Source organism: Artemia sp. Qi Xiang Cuo, chromosome 1 (assembly GCF_049724085.1).
Source record: "Artemia sp. Qi Xiang Cuo chromosome 1, ASM4972408v1, whole genome shotgun sequence".
NCBI lineage: Eukaryota > Metazoa > Arthropoda > Branchiopoda > Anostraca > Artemiidae > Artemia > Artemia sp. Qi Xiang Cuo.
Window position 1 is genome coordinate 76,795,594 of NC_142794.1, and position 19,617 is coordinate 76,815,210.

Here is a 19,617-nt window from a genome sequence, read left to right on the forward strand (position 1 = left end):
ATGTGTTTTGATTAATTCTCCAAACATAGCAAATACAATTTTGAGATAGCCATTTTGTTTCCCTTTTTTTAAGAACAGGTAGGAACGTAAAATTGGTGGCTATGTTCTTATGCTTGTCTCTATACACTGGTCACATGAAAATATGCTAGTAAAGTATATAATAACGGGTAAAAATTGATTGAGATACTCTCAGCACGACTTTTAGTGTTAAAAAAAGGCTTTAAAACGGGAAGTTATTCAGTAATTGTATTCGCAGTTCTGTTTATCCAAAAATTACACTTTTCCATTAGCCGAGGAAGGTATTTATAAATAACTAACAATATAAATTCGTATTTTGGATTGAGCCTTACTGCCAAAAAATTACACCAAATTGAACTACTAGGAGTGGCCCCAACTTTTGTCATTAGAAAAGCGGATTCTTAAGACATTATTTAATTAATTTTTTTCTCTTAGGCGAGCTCGCTGGGAGCTTCGAAGGCTGGCAATTTGTTTGTCTGATTCGACAGAGCTTCGAGTAATTCTAAGCGTTTTGTATACAGTCGTTGAATCCATTCGTATAGTATTTCCTGATGAATCAGATGAAGAGAAAAGCCTACGGGAGGAATTCAAAGCTGAACTTGGTTAGTTGATTTGTTTCATTTGAATTAATTCCATGCCTTTAGAATTCGAGAAATGATGCGTAAAAGGTAATACCTTCATAAGAAATTTCACCCTTGTGTCAGTGTTGCGTGGTATAAACACTAACGATTTTATTCTTGCACTCTGAACACGGAAAACCTCTAAAAGTTATTCATTTTGCGAACACTTTCATATAGGATGCTTAAAACATTAGATTAAAATGTTGGAAGCTACGGTGATGAAATTGCCTACGGATTTTTATAAGTACCCAACTAACTGACCGTATTTCAAACAGTAGGCTGTGCAAAAAGTGTCGTTCAATCTCGCTTTCTAGGGCTACAATGAGAGAAAGGTTGGAATGGCTAGTGCTCGTTCTGCGGATGAAGGATGACAGATTGCCAAATATTACACTTTTCAGCCAACCGTCTAGGCCTAAACTAAAAGCAGGTCGTCCTCGGCTCGGATGGGAGGATGCCATAAGGAAAGATTTAAGGGAAATTGGAACTTCCTGAGAGGTTGTAAAGAGTAGGCTTGACCGTTATGTTAGCCGCCCGATATTTTCGGGCCGATATGAGGTTCAGTATCATTATCAGACATCGGAAAAAAAGATCAATTATAGGCCGATATATGTTTTTTTTTATGCCTAACGTGTCCGGAAGACGGTACTAGATTTTCGCAGGTAATTTTTGCTTGTCCAGTCCTTGGGGGTGGCGGTGCCACCAGCTAAGTCTTACCATGGTGGAGCGAGCATCAAAGGTGAGCCAAATGAAGTCAAAGTGTATTTGTTGTCAACACTTGTCAATACACACCCGGTGCAGCAGTGTTCTAAATGCATGGGTCTTCAAGAACGTACATTCTCTACTAAAACAACTAAAAAGAATACAGTAAACCATACATTTCTGTTTGATGAATGTTCACTTGTAGGTTAAACATCCAAGATTCAATCGGTTAAGACTATGATATCCAGTCAGGTGTGCGGCTAAGGGGGAGAGTGGGTGTTGTAAGGTGGGAGGGGGGGGGGGGGAGTTCCAGGGTGTCGCCGCTGCGTATCAACACCTTGGAAATTTAGCTTGTGTGCCCGGATTTGCGGTCATACTGGACGATTTTGTCGATTCATTCTTTAAATCCTTTCTCCAAACTTGTAACTCTAGCTGCACCACCCCTGTATCTGGTATGTCTAGCATGGATTCATTATTAAGAGACCATATCATATGAATATAAAGTAAAGTTTTCGCATTAATATGTAAATGATTAAAATTTAAAGTCCCGCTATTGAAATTTAGGTTCTGAATAATCAATTTCAACTAATATCTTATTCTTCTTTCAATCAGATTTTCTCGTATTTGTATTTATACCGGCTTCTTCGATTAAATTTTTTTCTTATTTGTAACTTCCGCCAATATTTGCCATGTCGTTTGTGTGCTCAAAAGCTGCTGATAAGGAAAGGTAAAGAAAATTAAACAATTCTTGTAAATGGCCTAATTTTTGGAATCCACAGTGAGTTATTGAGGCTGTTCTTTGGTGTGTAATAGACCAGGTAGAAGCATCTGAGTATGAATACGGGCAGAGAATGGGGAGTTTAAACTTTAGGTAAGGTTTTATGTTTCCGGATGGGAATTTATTGGCAAATTATATCTGTATGCTACCAATATATCGGTATCGGTACCGGACCCCAATTTCCATATCGATTGGGCCTTAATAACAAGGGAGGATTTGAATAAATTGGAATGGAGGAAGAGCATGTGCAGTTGTGTTGGCCTCAGTTGGCTTGGTGATGCGGGGAGTTGTTAGTAGTAGTGAAGCGATTGGTAAAGAAAAGTTTGAAAGGAAACTTAAGAGATGAATGTATAAAAGGGGAGTGTCCTTGGGAAAGCCCCCTTGACAAATTCTTGTGGTTTTGACATGCTGTGCATATATAGTGTTATGCTACATATGTATTTTGGAGCAAGCCAAGAGGTGTTGTAATTTCTTCCAAGTGGCTCAAGAAATTCCCTTGAAGTAACTACTCTAACTATATATTATTAATTTAGGATTTATTTTCTCTTTTAGGTCAACCTATTGGCGACGAACTACTGGCTGTATCCCTTCTTGGTCTTGTCACTAGATTCTGTAGTGGAACCTGTCCTTATTACCCGATGAAGAAAGTTCTTCTGCTTATTTGGAAAATATTACTTTTTTCACTAGGTGGCACTGTAGAACTCAAAGATTTGAAAAGTAAGTTAGAATGAAATCTGTTCTTATGTGCAAAGTTTTTTTTTGTGTATGCTTATGGTACTTATTTGGACTTTTTAGTTTTTCCTATCTCCCTTATCTGTTTGATTAACGCTTTAACTGCGTCGATGTTCTGTCCATCTTGCTCAAATTTCTCGTGGATAAATCCCGAACAATACCCCAGTTCCAAGGTGAATTGAAAGACAGTTTCACTGATCAGTGCAGGAATAATGGACTTCAAATTAACGTTAATTAAACAAAAGTAATATGTTTTAATCTTCTTAAAAGGGTCGTAGCTTGTTCTGAACACTGGTTCCATACCACGTCAACTGCAATTACTCTTCGTGGGACTTTCAGTATTGACTCTTCTTTCAGCTACTATGTTTCTCACCTTGCGAAAATGGGCAACTATGCTTTGCGATCACTGACTACACTCCGAAGACTAGTTTCCCAGTGAATCAGTTACGACTAGTATATATCACTATATACGTCCCTTGCTAGAATACGCGTACCCTGTTTGGCAACACTGGGTGCACAACATTGACTACTTAAGTGACGATCTCGAGGCTGTTCAAGAATGCGTGACAAAAATCATACTGGGCCCAAAATCTGACACGTATACAACTGCAACGTTGAAAATACCAACGCTAAGAGAACGGAGATTCCATCTCATGTGCAAATGTAAACAGTCGCTCATCGCTAGTTAAAAACACAGTATTTTCTTGCCTCCTCTTATTACCCCGAAGGGAATACCCGACACACGAACAAGTTCGAGCCAATAAAATGTAGAACAAATCGCTTCAGCGTTTATTTTAGTCCATTTTATAATAGTGATATTATAGCGTAATTTAGTTGAGGGTTTTGCCGATACTACGAAAGCTCTTTTAAATAAATGAATCTTGAACCTGTTTTCCTCTCATACAGTCTTATTGCAAATATGTTAGGTCTCTTTTTTTAAAGCCACAGGGTCAACCGTCAAGGTCAAGGCCAAGTTAACCGGTTGTAGCTACTTGTTATACGATGATCTAACCCAGTGGTTCCCAACCAATTTTGGGCCATGGCCCACCTATGAATTTCTAAAATCTTGATGCCCCCTTCTGCGAAATTTAAATTTTACTATTCAAAACTTTACGCGTATTCACCTGGAGGAAGTTTAAATCACCATTAACTATGTTTTGTCGAGTCTTCCTCAAAGCATATTTTATGCTCAGTCTTTTTAGTATAATGTACTAATTATACTAAATTTGTGTCTGTATACAACACCTTTTATACAATGTGTGACGTCATTACAACACTACCGTGTGTCTTTTTTGCTTTTTAAATGCATATGATTTTGAGATCTTTCAAAATTAAGAGTCAAAATAAGATTTAATTTTTTTATTTTCAAAATTAAGATTCTGGAGTATGGTAAGCCGAAGGGTGCAAGTCCTGCACCTGACCTATCGAAATATTGCCATGGCCCACTGGGTGGACCTGTGGCCCATGTTGGTAATCACGGATCTAACTTAATGTAGAAAAGAGGAGTAAACGTCTTGGTGCTCGGGTGTTAGGAAATTTAAATTCAGGTTTTGACAAGCTTATTACTATGCATTTAATAGTCTTATATTAGTGTGCATTTCCTTTGATAAGGATGTGGGATACTATTTTTCGGGTTGATTGTAAGTTTATGTTGATATCGTACATCTCTACTTTGGTTTTAGTGCGTTAAATGACCTAGAACTGTTTCTAGATGAGCTGGAAATACTGCAAAAACGGGCCTTAAAAATCATCCTTGGAACGAAGTATTTCAATTACAAATTTGCCCCTCTGCTCTACGAGTCCTAACTACAGTCAGTTATGACTTGCGCTGCAGTCAATATAAACACACGCCAGTGCAGACCGGTGAAGTGCTGCATGACAGATCGTTTCAGTAATCCTGTCATTCCTTTTGTACTAGCGTGATAAATTGGATTTAGTTTAACTATGTTTCGTAAAAGTTAAAATAAATTATTTGCGGCGTTAGCCCATAACTACGATAGCTACTTTTATTTAATGAATCTTGCATCTTGAAATCCGAAGTGTTATTCAATATATTAGTGCAAACAGTATTAAAAGTACCATTTTTGGCGTGTTTTCAGGAAAAACATATTCAAAATTGCGGAAATTTTATGTGGACAATTTTTCACGTGGCTAGTTTTAAAATATGACGTTTAAGTGATTTTTTTTTTGTTAGATATAATTAAAAAAAACTTACAAAATTAAAAAGAAAGTCTTTTATCTGTAAATATATTAAAAAAATTTTTTTTTTCTTTTTTTTTGTACCAGAAAGTGTTTTCCTTGAAAAGCTATGAAAGTATCATGATCGCCCTACGTTTTAATTTTTGGTCTTAAAAAATTTCAGTTTTTCTGAATAGCAAAAACAGTTGTTTTTAGGTTGTTTATATTTGACATGAAACAGTATAAAAAATGTCTTATTTTTTGTCTAATTGATAAAACAAGAAACTCATAAAATATATATAGCTCGGCTTTTGAATCTTCTAATTCTTTAATCTTTCACACTACGCTCTAAGAGTAATATATGCTTGAAAGATATATGTTTAATCACCCTTCCTACTTACATTTTTTATACATTTATTGAATATAGCATATTTAAACACGACTATTGAATATTATCCTTCTTTGGGATTTCTTATAATCAGTGTTCGATCACCAAACAGCTCGCTGCAATAAACCGTAAATAGGGGATGATCACTGCCGACAGTAGCTGAAATTAAAACAAAATGCGAAGTTTGGAAACAAGAAACATTCCAAAATAATTTTCATTTGTCATGGTTCCAAATGTGTAACATCTGTTAAGTGTAATCTTACCCAACAAAAGTTAAATTTTAGATGAAAAACGAAAATATCATGGACTGCCCCCTTGCATGGAAGATACAGTTGAAGTGGCGAAAACGATGCGGGCCTCTTCTCCGCCTGCAAATGCTGCTGATTTGATTGAAGTCCAAAATCAGGCGAAAGGTATCTCTCGCCCTTTTCGCAGGGTATGTACGAAGCATTTTTTTTCAGTTGCAGTTTTGTTATTTGACGATTATGCTTTATAGATGGTTTGCTACTCTTGTTCTTGTGCAGTTAGGTTTAAATTTTTACCAATGTTAGTGTTTTAGCACCTATTTTTGTACCAACACACTCTTCTCACACAGTTAGTGCGTTAGAGTGTGTTAACACACTATTTTTGATCTCTTCTTGTTCTTTAGAGGAGTCTGACGGACAACTGAAAAAAATGTACGTTAAAGTCATATTTTTTAAGAAAAAAAAACTGTACTATTTACTTAAACTTGTTAGTTATATTTTTCATACTAATTTCGGCTAACATTTCAAAGAATTTCATAATTAAATTCTTATTGTTTTTTTTTTGTGAGCTAATTTTGTTTTGGAACCGTCTTGGATTCTCAGAAGCATGGAGTAACTTATTTTACTCCTTTTCCCATAGTGTTGTGCCATGATTAACATCATAAGGTGTATGACTTAATAAACCTAGTTTGGGCAGGAAATGCATAAGTGAAGACTTGTATTATTTCATTAAGTTACCGTGAATTAAATTTGGATAACTTAATTTTTTCAATAAAAAATGAAGTTCAATAATGAGCATACCAATGGAACCATATACCGCAGCCACATGATCTACATGTTGCATATGGTTGGTCATTTCAAACTGAGCTATTGTTTTTTTTTGTTTTTTTTTCAAGGACAAGGCTGACTGATTATTTGACAATTGCCAAAAAGTTAAAGCTAGTCTCATCTTACCATGGTAGAAAAGTTATGGCATATACGTTCAGTAAGAGAGATCTAACCGACCCAAATAAAAAAAAAAATTAATGAAAATCGTAATGTAGGTAGGCCTCAGGACCATGGGCGCCCATAAGCTGAAGTTTAGGGGTGGGGGGCTTTACCTGGTCTAATCGGCACTTCCAATGCTTTATAGGCCTAATAGAAATCTCAAAGCAAAAATATAAGCCGGAATCATTCAGCCAGGGGGAGGGGGGGATGGAGACCCCTTTGTCCTCCCCCTCTCTCCATACGGGCGCCCATGCTCAGGACCAATGTTTAGCTCAGCAGGAAACATACAAACTTTATCCGCTCTATTGAGCTTATTTCTTTATAGGGACGTCAAACCACTAGCTGTAAATGATTTTGTCTCATCTCATAAGTTCTTTTTTTGGCAAAATTTCTATCTTTTTTTTGGTAGAATGTTGTTTTGTTTTTCTTTAACAGATTGACTCGTTAAGCAAGCACTAACCGTATATGTCTACTGGAAAAAATGGCGACACCCCACCTTCCTAACGTAGGTTTGAAAGACCCCCACTCGGAAAGATTGGAAATTGTAATAGGCTACACAAACTTTTCTCAAGTCTGCGGGTTAGATTCTTTTTGCACAACCATGTCCAATTGTTTTGTTAGTTGCTGTTGGAAACAAAGTTATGAAAAGAAAATGTTTATATTGGTATTTCAACATAATATGAATGCTATGCTGTATGGGACGTAATACAAACTATAAAATGATCCTTTTCTGGAGAAATGGAGCTTTTAGGCTCTTCTGGAGAAAGTCTTCATGATGGGAAACTAAATAATGCAATAACCAATAAATTTCATATAACTGTTTCTATAGTTATGATAGTAGTAATATTCTAGTTAATAATTGTTGTTTTATCAAACTGGTAATAAAAAGTAAAATTGTAAAACTGTACAACAATAAAAGCAAAATTGTTGTTTTATAAGATTTCTCTCTCTCTCTCTCTAAAAAGAAAAAATAGATAAATAGTTATCATCGCAAAGTGAGTTTACTGATAGAACCGGAGATTGTTTTTTTCGGGGGATAAAATGACATTTCAAATGATGGTTTTATTTCACTGTTATCAAGTAACTTACGATATCCAGTCGATGCATTTAAAAATATATTTGTACATACCAATATAACTCGTGTTGTTTGCCAATTAAAGTGCCCACACATCTTAATTTGATTAGCTGTTTTGGACAAAATTATCACCATCCTCACTAGAAAAAGATAAATTCCTGTGTACTTAAAATAATTTGTTTTTGAATGTTCAAAATAAGTTTTCAGTGAGAAAACATTGAAAGTAAGACGCATGTCTGGTAACTATGTAGTATTTATTGGGTGGGGGGGGGGGAGAATGAGAATTGAAATAGTCAGAGTAAAAAAAGAAACATAAATATGGAAATAATGGAAAAAACAGATAAGAAATTTAACTTTTGAAGTGAGAAGTCCCAAGACTTGTATGCATGTTCCAGAGTCTAAATGGCACGCCTCAGACTTAAGTGATCGATATGGCTTGATGAATAGTATGTGTTATTATCTAATACCAACTGTTAGAAATGAATATAGTACGTGTTGACTTTAGACGGTGGATGTTGCGCAATATCTATTATATTTTAAACCTAGTACTTATGCTTTCCAGAACCTGTACTTATCATAAAATACACATTGATCCGTTCTTTTGCCCTGGCTTGGGGCTTTTGTGCCCAACTAATACTTATTTAATTACTTGTGATAAAAGTGAGTGTGGTAATTATCGAGGCATTAGTCTGGTCTCTGTAGGTAGTACATTACTTAATAATACGATACTTTTTAGACTGAGAGATGCCGTAGACAATGCTTTAAAAGAAGAACAGTGCGGTTTTAGAAAAGGTCGAAAAATCGACCAAATTTTCACTCTTAGGTTAATAATTAAGAAGTGCCTAAGTTGTCAAATACCTTTGGTCCTCAGTTTTATAGATTAAGAGCAAGCGTTCGATTCTGTTGATAGAAGAGCTTCAGTAAAGGTTTTATCCTTGTATGGTATACCAGACAAATACATTAAAGTGATTAGTGCTATGTACGAGAATAACACTGCTGCCGTTAAGTTAGGAAATGAGGTTAGCAGCTGGTTTTGCATTAGATCAGGAGTTATGCAGGGTTGTGTTCTATCCCCCTTAGTATGGATCATTTTGATGCATTTTGTCTTAAGAAGCACAGGAAAGGCAATGGGAGACGACGGAATCAAATTGAGAGGAAAAAGTCTCCTTGACTTAGATTATGCTAATGATTTTAGTATCCTAAATAAAAATGTAAGAAAAATGAATTAAGTTTTAGAGGTTCTGTGAGTTTAGGGTCCTATAATAGGTTTAAAAATTAATTTTAAGAAGACTAAGTCACTAAGGCTAGGAATAAGTGAAGATGAAGATAAGTGGAGTGAAAGATAAGTCTGCAAACCAAGATTAGAATATTAGAAGCCACAGTGATGACAGTGGTCAAATATGGCTCTGAAGCATGGGCGCTCAGAAAAGTGGATGAAGATTTGCTAGATGTTTTCCAGAGAAACTTCTTACGGATTGTTTTGGGTACATGGTTGATTGACCGTATTTAAAACAATGGGCTATATGATAAATGGGGCTCAATACCGCTCTTTAGGGCTATAATGAAAGAAAGGTTGAGGTGGCTAGGGTACTTTGTGTGTATGAAGGATGACAGATTGCCGAAGATTGTTCTTATCGGCCAACCGTCTAGGGCTAAACAGAAAGCATGTCATTCTCGTCTGGGGGGGGGGAGGATGTCATCAAGAAAGATCTAAAGGAGATGGGAACCTCGTGGACGTGCGTTAAAAGCAAGGCTTCGAATAGATTTCGATGGAGGATGATTATGAGTAGCTGTATTTGCTTTATGTGACATTGTGCTTCGGTGGATTGTTAGTAGTAGTAGTAGTATAACTACTAACGACTCACCGCAGCACCAAGCTGCCTGAGGCCAACACAGCTACGCACGCTTCTCCTCCATCCCAATCTATTCAATACTTCCTTCTTTACACCCTCCCAGGAAGTGACTTCCTACCCCAACCGCGGACGACCTGCTTTCCGTTTAGCCCTAGACGGTTGGCCAAAAAGGGCAATCTTTGGCAATATCTCATGCCTCATCCGCAGAGCGTGCCCTAGCCATCTCATCCTTTTTATCATTATAGCCCTAAAAAGTGGGATTGAACCACACTATTCGTAGAGCCTACTGTTTGAAATACGGTCAGTAAGCCGGGTACCCAGAACAGTCTTTAGGCAGTTTCTTTGGAAAAATATCTAGCAAATCTTCATCCGCTTTTCGGAGTGCCCATGCTTCAGAGCCATATTTAACCACTGTCATCACTGTAGCTTCTAGTATTCTAATCTTAGTTTGCAGAATCTTCCTATTCTTCCAAACTTTTTTTAACTGTAAAAAAACACCCTGAGTCCTGGCTATTCTACTTTTAACATCTTCACGGCTCCCAACGTCTTTACTAATAATACTACCGACGTAAGTGAATCTGTCCACCTGATCAAATTTTTTGTTACCCAACGTCAACTTTTCATCTTCACTTATTCCTAGCCATAGTGACTTCGTCTTCTTAACATTAATTTTTAAACCTATTCTAGCTCCCTGAACTCGCAAAACCTCCAAAATTTCATTCATTTTGCTCACACTTTCATCTAGGATCTTAAATCATCACCATAATCTAAGTCCAGGAGACTTTTCCACCCCATTTGATTCCATGGTTTCCCATTGCATTTTCTGTGCTTTTTAAGACAAAATCCATCAAAGTGATCCATATAAAAGAGGATAGAACACAACCAGCTTAACTCCTGATTTAATACGAAACCAGCTGCTAACCTCATTTCCTACCTTAACCGCAGCAGTATTATTCTCGTACATAACACTAATCATTTTAGTGTTTTTGTCTGGTATACCATACAAAGATAAAACCTTTGCTAAAGCTCTTCTACCAACAGAATTGAACGCTTGCTCATAATTTATAAAACTGAGGACCAAAGGTGTTTGGTAACTCAGGCACTTTTCAATGATTAACCTAAGATTGAAAATTTGGTTGACACATCCTCTTCCTTTTCTAAATCCGCACTGTTCTTCTCTTAAAACTTTGTCTACAGCATCTCTCAGTCTAATAAGTGTCATATTACTAAGTAATTTGCTACCTACAGAGACCAGACTAATGCCTCGATAATTACCCAACTCACTCTTATTACCTGGCTTATAAAGTGGTTTAATTGAGGTTTTTCTAAAATCGCTAGGTACTTCCCATTTTTCAAAATCATATTCATAATATTCAGTAACTTATTTCTAACCTCAGAGCCGCCATGTATAAGAAACTCATTTACCACACTATCAGCACCTGGGGCCTTATTATTTTTTAATCTTTTTAATACTGTTGCTAATTCTTCCTCACTAAACAAATCTTCCTTCACTTCCAAGGTATCACAAACTTTTAATTTTTTTATATATCTTTTCTTACAACTCTTTATCGGTTTAGCGGATTCTCAAAATGTTCTGCCCATCTCTCTTTAATTTTTTCCTTATCACTAATTGTGACCCCGTTCCTATCTTTAACTGGGACAAGCCCGGATTGACTACTCCCTCTCGATTTATTAATATGTAAGTACAATATTTTACTATTATGCCGTCTAGTTGCATCTTCCAGATCCTCGGCTTTTATTCATTGCCTCCACTTCACACCTTCCTAGTTCATATTTTAATGCTTTCTCCTCTTTCCTTACATTCCTTTTGTTTTATATGATCCATCACTCAGATAACTCTCATACAAGCCCCTTCTCTTGATTAAACCTAAGATTTTTTCCCTAATATTCCTAGCTGCGGTCCTAAATTTCTTCCCTAAGACACTATCAGCAATTTTTTCCTAAAATTATTCCATCCATCTTCCACATTGTCAAATTTTAAACTCCCCAGTTTAGTATTCAACTGTTCCTGGAAAATAAGTTTCTGGTAATTAACATAAACTTTGAAAAAAGTGATAATACCTCTTTTGAGATGTTTTTTTTCAGAAGCTTCCAGATATTTTATTGGGGGGGGGGGCTGAATAGTCAGACGCTACTTGAAAAATGTACATGGATAACCCTTAATTAAATTATGTGAGAATTGACACACGAGGCTCAACGGCTACTTATATCCAAAAAGGAAATTTGTTTCTCAAAAGTATGAAATTAAAATATTTTATCTAATGTATTGATTCTATGTCTGTTGGCTATACAAACTGATTATATTGATCAGTCTCAAGATGATCAAATTTTAAACTAAGTGGCTGGACAAAGTATAATAATTAAATGTAAAGATACAAATAGTGGTAAGCGGTCCGATGCATCGCCTGCTTGCACTGCGAATAGTCATTTAAGGGTCTAAAGCTATAATAAAGTACCATTATTCATGTGTTTTTTTTGTCTGGTAATATTATCTAAATGTTACAACAGTAAAACTGATTAATAAAAGACGAGAAAAAGACTAGATCAGCGTGTATACAAAAATGTATGGAATGAAGTGCTTGTATGTTCAAAAAGCAGATAAAATATGAAAATTAACAACAAGCTAATAACCATCAAATCTGCAAAATAAGGGTGGACGAGGAAAAAACTTGGGTGAAGAAGGTACCCTTAACGTTCATAAAGGATTGGGAGGACCAGGCACCTTGATAGGGTGGTTCGGACCCCCATTCCCCTTGAAGCCATGTGGTTCAAATACTTGCTAACTTTACTATATGCGGGGACAATAGAAAAATCCATATGAAAAGCATCAATGGACAACAGGGTGACTTCGTCCAACACAACCTGTCAGCAGTAGCCTCTTCTAAAACCTTCAGCTAATCCTTATAACAACGATTTCTTTGTCGGTGGAAGCCATTTAAGGATCTAGGTAATACTAGACTGTCTGCCTGAGATTTTTTTTCTGACCGCCCGGGTTTCGTTTCCAGGTCAAGACGGGATGTCAAGTGTGACATCCCAGCATATGACTCCAAGTGGTAACATGTCCAATCACTTCAAAATTGTAATACCTTCTTATAGATATTTGCCACCAGCTTTCACGAATATCATGTTCTAAGTTGTGATCACCTGTTTGAATTATGAAATCCCAAAGGCAAAAGGTTTTGGGACGCCGTTTGTTGTATTCAAGAAACCAAGCATTATTATCTTTTCGAAAATGATAAAATATGAATTTATATTGCTCTAGGCATGTCTGAAGCATAAAAAACCAGGCTCTCTAAGAAATTATTCTAAAAAGACTAATGAAGTGGATGAATATAGGTTACAGCATGTTTGCACGTTTTGCTGTGACATACGTCGCTTTATGTAGACAGAGTTGTATTAATATTTATAGGGACTTGTGAAGCAGAGTTCACTTGATGAGTCATTGGTCAACGCACTCGGTGGCATTGACATGGATGGCACGGAAGCATCATTAGATGATGAAATGGCAGAAATAGAAGAAAGACGTGCTCTAGAAGAAGCTGGGGAAATACCTCAACCACCTAGTCCAAGACCTACAACTCCCATGCCGAAGAAGGGTGAGTCTTTCTATTTTCTCTAGTTTGTTTTGTAATGGGATTTCGAAGTTTCAGTATTAAAGCAAATCAAGTAAAAAAAAAGTAAATTAATAAAAAAAAACTTTACATATGTAGGCTTACGAAGTTAAAGACTAAATAAAATCTTTTTCTAAAATAAAATACTCCTGAAATTGAATCTATTGCTCTCAATTATAGTTGTGAAGGACCGTAAAACATTGTCAGATTAGTTTGCTATGGTGAGTTTAATAATTTTCCAGTTAAATCTGATGAAGGAGGGGGGATGGTTCTCTGTTGCTATGACAAAAAATAATGTATTTTTGCTGCAGCCCTTAGGAATTGTTCAAGTATCTCGACCAGGACCAGTCCATAAATTTAAAGTTAGTGTGCAAATTTACTGAAAAAGAGTTGTCTATAAGCAAACTCAGTAAGATGTTAAAAGACAAGAAGTTAATAAAAAATTCTCTGATGACAATCAACAAAACACAGTCAAAGCGAATATTTCGAATATGTGACTAATAACCGTCTAAATCAAAATATAATGTAAGCACTAAAGCAATGAAACATATAAGAATCTAACTCACTGAAAAGGTCTTCGAATAAATAACGAGGAACAAAAAGTAAACAGTTTGAACAGGTCTTAGCTTCATTACCTCGTTTGGGGGGTAATAAAGCTAGGGCTCTGTTCAAATTATGTGAGCAGACACACTCTGTGTTTGGAAGGGGGAGGGCAGGGGGTAACAACTGTTAGATCAAACAGTTCGTGGTAACGAACTAGCAAGAGCGACTCGTCTCAATAGTAACCGAAACTTGAAAAAACGGAATTTTTATACCAATAGATACATCAAAAGAATCAGATTTTTACGCTGATTTTAAATATGTAAGTCTCATCAAGTTTAATATTACTCGTCAAAATCTACGAGCCTGAGAAAATTTGCCTTATAATTGAAAAAAGGGGAAAACAACCCTTAAAAGTCCCATAATCTTAACAAAATTCACACTCTCAGATTCAGCGTATCAGAAAACCATACTGTATAGGTTTCAAGCTCCGACCTGCAAAAATGTGGAATTTGGTATTTTTGCCAGAAGAAAGATCACGAATGCGTGTTTTTTTTTTTTTTTTTTTTTTTTTTTTTTTGTTCCAGGGGTGATCGTATCGACCCAGTGGTCCTAGAATGTCACGAAATGTCTCATTCGAACGGAAACTAAAAGTTCTAGGGCCTTTTTTAATCAAAAACAAAAAAAAAATTAAAAATAGAATCACTTTTTACAAAAAACTGCATTTTTGATGTCTTTTCATACTGAAGTCTTTTCAAAGGAATTTGATTTTTGAAGCAATCAAACAGTTCGTGGTAATCTTGTTAAATATTAAATAAAAAAAACAACTAGTTTTTTCAACTGAAAGTAAGGAACAACATTAAAACTTAAGATGAACAGAAATTATTACGTATATGATTGGGTTCTTTAGGTAACGAACTGTAAGTAAGGAGCTAACCTGCTCAATAGTTTCCGAAACTCTAAAAAACGGAATTTTGATACCAATAGATACATCAAAAGAATCCAATTTCCTAGAATATCGCCTTCTCTGTTTCCAAGAATAAGGTCTTAGAATATCGCGGGAGGGCTCATTCGAACAGAAATTAAAAGTTATAGTGCCCTTTTTAAATGACCAACAAAAATAGAGGGCAACTAGGCCCCCTCCCACGCTAATTTTTTTCCCCAAACTCACCCGATCAAATTTTGAGGGTTCATTGATTACATATTCTCAAAGGGAAACCCCGTACCTCCATCATATGTACAAGTAAACATAAGAATATGATCATTATATTCACATTTAATATTTCTGCCACAGAGGGTAGCTCTTTTCCCACGCTACCCTTATCGCCAAAAATATCCTTCAAATCAAAGCAAATCAAATCAAATTCGTTTGTTTGAAAGATTTATCACTGAAAGCCGGCAAATTTAGGGTTGAAAATATACTTTTCACGGCTTCAGGTATCCTCCCTCCCTCCACCAACATAATGGTTCACTCGACATCCTCCCCAATGGCTGTTGTGCCGTTATCCATCTCAGCACATAAACACGTGAAGCCACAAATTGATCCACTCTGTCAAATGTAGCCAAAAAATAATCGTCTACATTAACGATTTATTTCATTCTGACTACAACCATCTTTAGAAACGAGATTGGTATTACAACCTCTCACACTGGGAGGCCATCTATGAAACTTTTAGATAATTCTAAACTGACTGGCTATCTCAGCACTTTTCTTCGATGGAACTTTGGTCGTTATCAGGCCAAAATCATCAAAGTACGTCACAAAATGGCACAAAGGCCACTATTCTGTTTCACTATCTCTTTCTATGGGTAAAAAAGAAATATAAACTTCAATGTCGGTTTATATGAGCCCCCTCTTAATGTTGATAGCACGACTAGTTTGGTAAGACCACACATTGAAAAAAAAATACATCCGTCATTTTCATGGTCGATTCACATTATGTATTATTGATATAATAAGCCTTATATTAGTGGGCTTGGGAACTATATTTCCTGCAATACATTCAAATGTTTGCAAAGTGAAAACTTGGCTGAAAAACTTTGGGATGGTATAATCCCCTGTGTAGGCTATTTCACACCTTACAAGGCAGTTTTCGCAGGTCAATTTCACCTTTTAAGACTTTACGCTTTTATCTTCTAATGTCTATGTTCACCACTACTGGGCTATAATCGATATCACATGCCTCTCAAAAACAAGTTTTTTTTAACTGAAAGCAAGGAGCGACATTAAAACTTTAAATGAACATAATTTATTCCGTATATAAAAGGGGCTGTCCTATCAATTTCCCAAATTAACCAACTTTCCCAAATTAATAACATTTCCCAATAAACTCAAATTCAAGGGGAAGGGGAGATGGCTAATCAATTTTTGTCTTCGACCCGTTCGTATATACCTTTTTTGCACCATAAACTCCTATGAGACTTGTAATTTATGGGTAGTTGAGTAGCTAAACAGATCAAAAGGTAGTGTGTATTACCAGGTTGTCATTGTAGAATATCTATGCATGCAATATCTCAGGAAGAATTTGCGGTACTAAGTTAAACTTATATCGAATATTCTGATGGGCGAGGGGCAATTGAACGCTGAATTGTGGCCTTGGGGAAATGATAGAGCTAAATAAAAGACAGTATATGCATCCAGGCTTATCTAAATACCAAATCTGCAAAATTACAGGCTGGCTATCGACCCAAAACTCCATAATAAGACTTTTAATAAAATTGTTTGTAAAACTCGGAACAAAATTTAAGTAGTAAGACAACATCTTCATTCTAAAGCAAATTGCCTAAAAAAAATTTACTCTTTTCATTAGTAAGTACTAAAACCAATATAGATTAAAAATACAGGGAAATTAGTTTTTTCTATAAATTCCAAAAAAAAGTTTAAGGAAGTATAAACCTATATTAAACTAAAGACGAGCAGAAACAAAATAAAACAACAACTCAACAATAATGATTCATGAAGAGTGAATAAATGAGATCCAAAACAAACAGAAATTACAATGAGTAATTAAGTCAAACTTAAATGAACAGAAATTACCGTAAACAGAAGTAAGGCTAACCCCCTCTAAGCGTTCTGGTACACACAGAGTCATTTGCTCGAAAAGAATTTTCATCTCGAGCAGTATGTTTTTATTCCTCATAATATCAACAAACACACAGCAAAAAAATACACTTCTAACTAATCAAGGCTTTCAAAAAAGTGTCGGCATCTGTCCCCATTCACCAATCCCAAAACATCAAAACGGCTTCAATGTAGTTTACATTTCATTGAAAACCATATTTATAATTAAATAGTATTCATTTGTTGAAACTTAAACTTTTTTTCAGCAAAGGTAAATTAAGATCTGACCTTTAGAAGACTTAAAGGGCGTTGTGCAAAGCACTTTGCTCTGGCTTGATTTACAGTCAATAATCAGTTAGCTGCTGATTAGTTACTATTATTCTCCATGACCACACTGCCTTTTCTATGACGAAAACAATAAGAATTCCAAATAGGGATAGGTCCTTTTATTAGACAGTGAAACGAAAATATAAAACAAAGACTCTAAATATTTCGATGACACAGTTGGTCATCATCAGTAACTCTACTGATGATGATGACCGACTGTGTCATCGAAATATTTAGAAATATTTTAGAAATATGTCATCGAAATATTTAGAAATATTTTCGTTTCACTGTCTAATAAAAGAACCTATCCCTATTTGGAATTCTTATTGTTTTCGTCTGCTGATTAGTATTTTCATTTTTAGTGTGTGTATGTGGGTTTCTTTTTTCTCATTTTTTGCTTTTGTCCCTTTTTTTGTTCTTTTTTTTGCTTTGTTTTTTTTTCTTTAGTTTTTTTTCTTTCGCCCGGCATTCCCGGCTACAGAGTGACTTGCGCGGTGAATGGAGGATCTTTGATGTTTTGATATTTCTGATGTTTCTGTTGGAATCTTATCTTAGCCCTTCTTCTATCTGTGGTAATTTCTACTCTTTTTAAGTTTTACTTGATTATTCATTTTAATTTCTATCTTTTTGGTTCTCGTTTACTCGTTAATAGTAATTTTTGTTCAATTTAAGTTTGAATTATTACACTTTTGAATTATTAACGCTTTATTTCTTCTCGCCTTTGGTTTAATATAGCTTTTTACTATTCTTTGAAGAACTTCATTTTTGGAAAAAGATATTTTGTCTAATAAACTAAATGAGGGCTTTATCTCGAATTACTTTGTGGCCCTACTTGGTCTTACTTGGATGCTACTTGGCCCTACTTGGATGCTTGTCCTGAATGCTACACGAGGTCGCTGAAACCACGGCCCCTAGCAAGTGCCTTGGTTGTGCGTCAAAGGTTAAATGCTTAATCTTCCCCCCTCCCTACATTGAAAACTTCACGAAATAATTTTTAGCCCCTTATAGCAGCATTTATGGCCCTAAAAATTGAAAAGTTACGACGCCAAGCACGTAGGCAGCCTTTTATGTTAAACAACTAATAGATTATGCCGTAAATTTATCCTAGACATTGTTAGGTTTATACTGTTCTCACATAATGTAATGATTGCAAATTATACTTGTTTTCACAAAAATAGATAATTTTAAAAACAAATAAAATTTTTTTTTTTACAATAATCACTTATATCGTTCCTAAAAGCCCTTCACTTTACTTCACGCCCAGCCCTTGCCTTTAATGTACAAATATAATGCGAAAAATAAATGTTCCATATATTTTGCCATGTGACATGCCTTTCTTCAAATTGATTCAGCGTCAAAGAAGCTACTTTTTCAAAATGAAGAAACGGAAAATACATGGAAAATATATAAATTGGGCTATGTATTATTACATTATAGAGGGGGGGATGGGTAAGTAAAATGCAGCACTTTTTGGAATAACATAAGAATGTTACTTTTTTTCTAAACAAATGAATCGAACTGTCAGATTTATCCTGGTCACCATAGATATACGCCCTTCTGTCATTTAACCTTATAATGTTTAAAATCAGAAAAGAAGACTTTTGTTTCACCTAATGCAACAATTTCCCGAACTTCTAAAATAAATTTCCTCTCCAAATTGACAAAAACTTCACGTTTTCTTCGTGCCTTTTAGGTCAAAGTTTTAAGTCTTGCATCATCAGCCAAATGTAAAGAAAATTAATTAAAAAAAATTAATGGTGCAGATAAAAACAGATGAGAGAAAATAATTTGTTCTTACAAGAACAAACCATTCGTTATTAAAAGAACTTATGGAAATATCAGTTTTATTTCCGACTCATACGTTAGAATCCGGAGACCTCTGAATAAGTGATCTCAGCCTTAGCCGTGTCGCCATTCGAAGGTGATCGAGAATATGATTTCTCTATGAAGCTCTTCAAAAACTTTTCATAGAAAAATCATAATTGCTGCTTTGGCTATTTTTAGGGGGGGGGAGGGTCAGCAAAAACGGAAGTCAAACAATAAAGTTAGCAAAAAACTACGGTAAATGTATACGAGATTCTGTAATTGAAATATATATCTCCTCTCCACGTAAGAAATAAAAATGTGGTCATAAACAGAATACGTTAAATATAAATTAGATAGCACAATTGACATTGGAACAAGGTGGACACACTACTCAGTACCTTTTTATGCTCATTCCAAATATGATAACCAATTCACTTGCAAAAGCAACCCCCTCCTATGATGCCCTATATACAGCCAAAGGGAATACATATAAACAAAAATGAAACACTAAAACAATGAAATTCTTATTTTAAAATATGCAAAGTTTTTTTATTAATCACATTGTTAGGTTTCTTTCCTTTATTTTACCTTTTTGAAATCATTTAAAATAATATTTTGGAAAATTATAAATTCAATCACACACGGAGATACATCGCTGGTTGATACCAAACAGGTCAT

General features: G+C 35.4%; 1 protein-coding gene across 2 annotated transcripts in view; it reads left to right on the forward strand.

Annotated features, from left to right (window-relative positions):
- The window catches only part of Strip (striatin interacting protein), an 84,088-nt gene that overhangs the window by 17,893 nt on the left and 46,578 nt on the right, over positions 1-19,617 (forward strand). The window contains exons 5-8 of one of the 2 annotated variants that reach the window (XM_089087091.1): positions 454-620; positions 2,668-2,832; positions 5,698-5,849; positions 13,004-13,190. In XM_089087091.1, coding sequence (XP_088943217.1) covers positions 454-620; positions 2,668-2,832; positions 5,698-5,849; positions 13,004-13,190 — 671 coding nt within the window. The remainder of the gene's footprint in view (positions 1-453; positions 621-2,667; positions 2,833-5,697; positions 5,850-13,003; positions 13,191-19,617) is intronic. The other variant, XM_089087099.1, reaches the window with a different exon arrangement.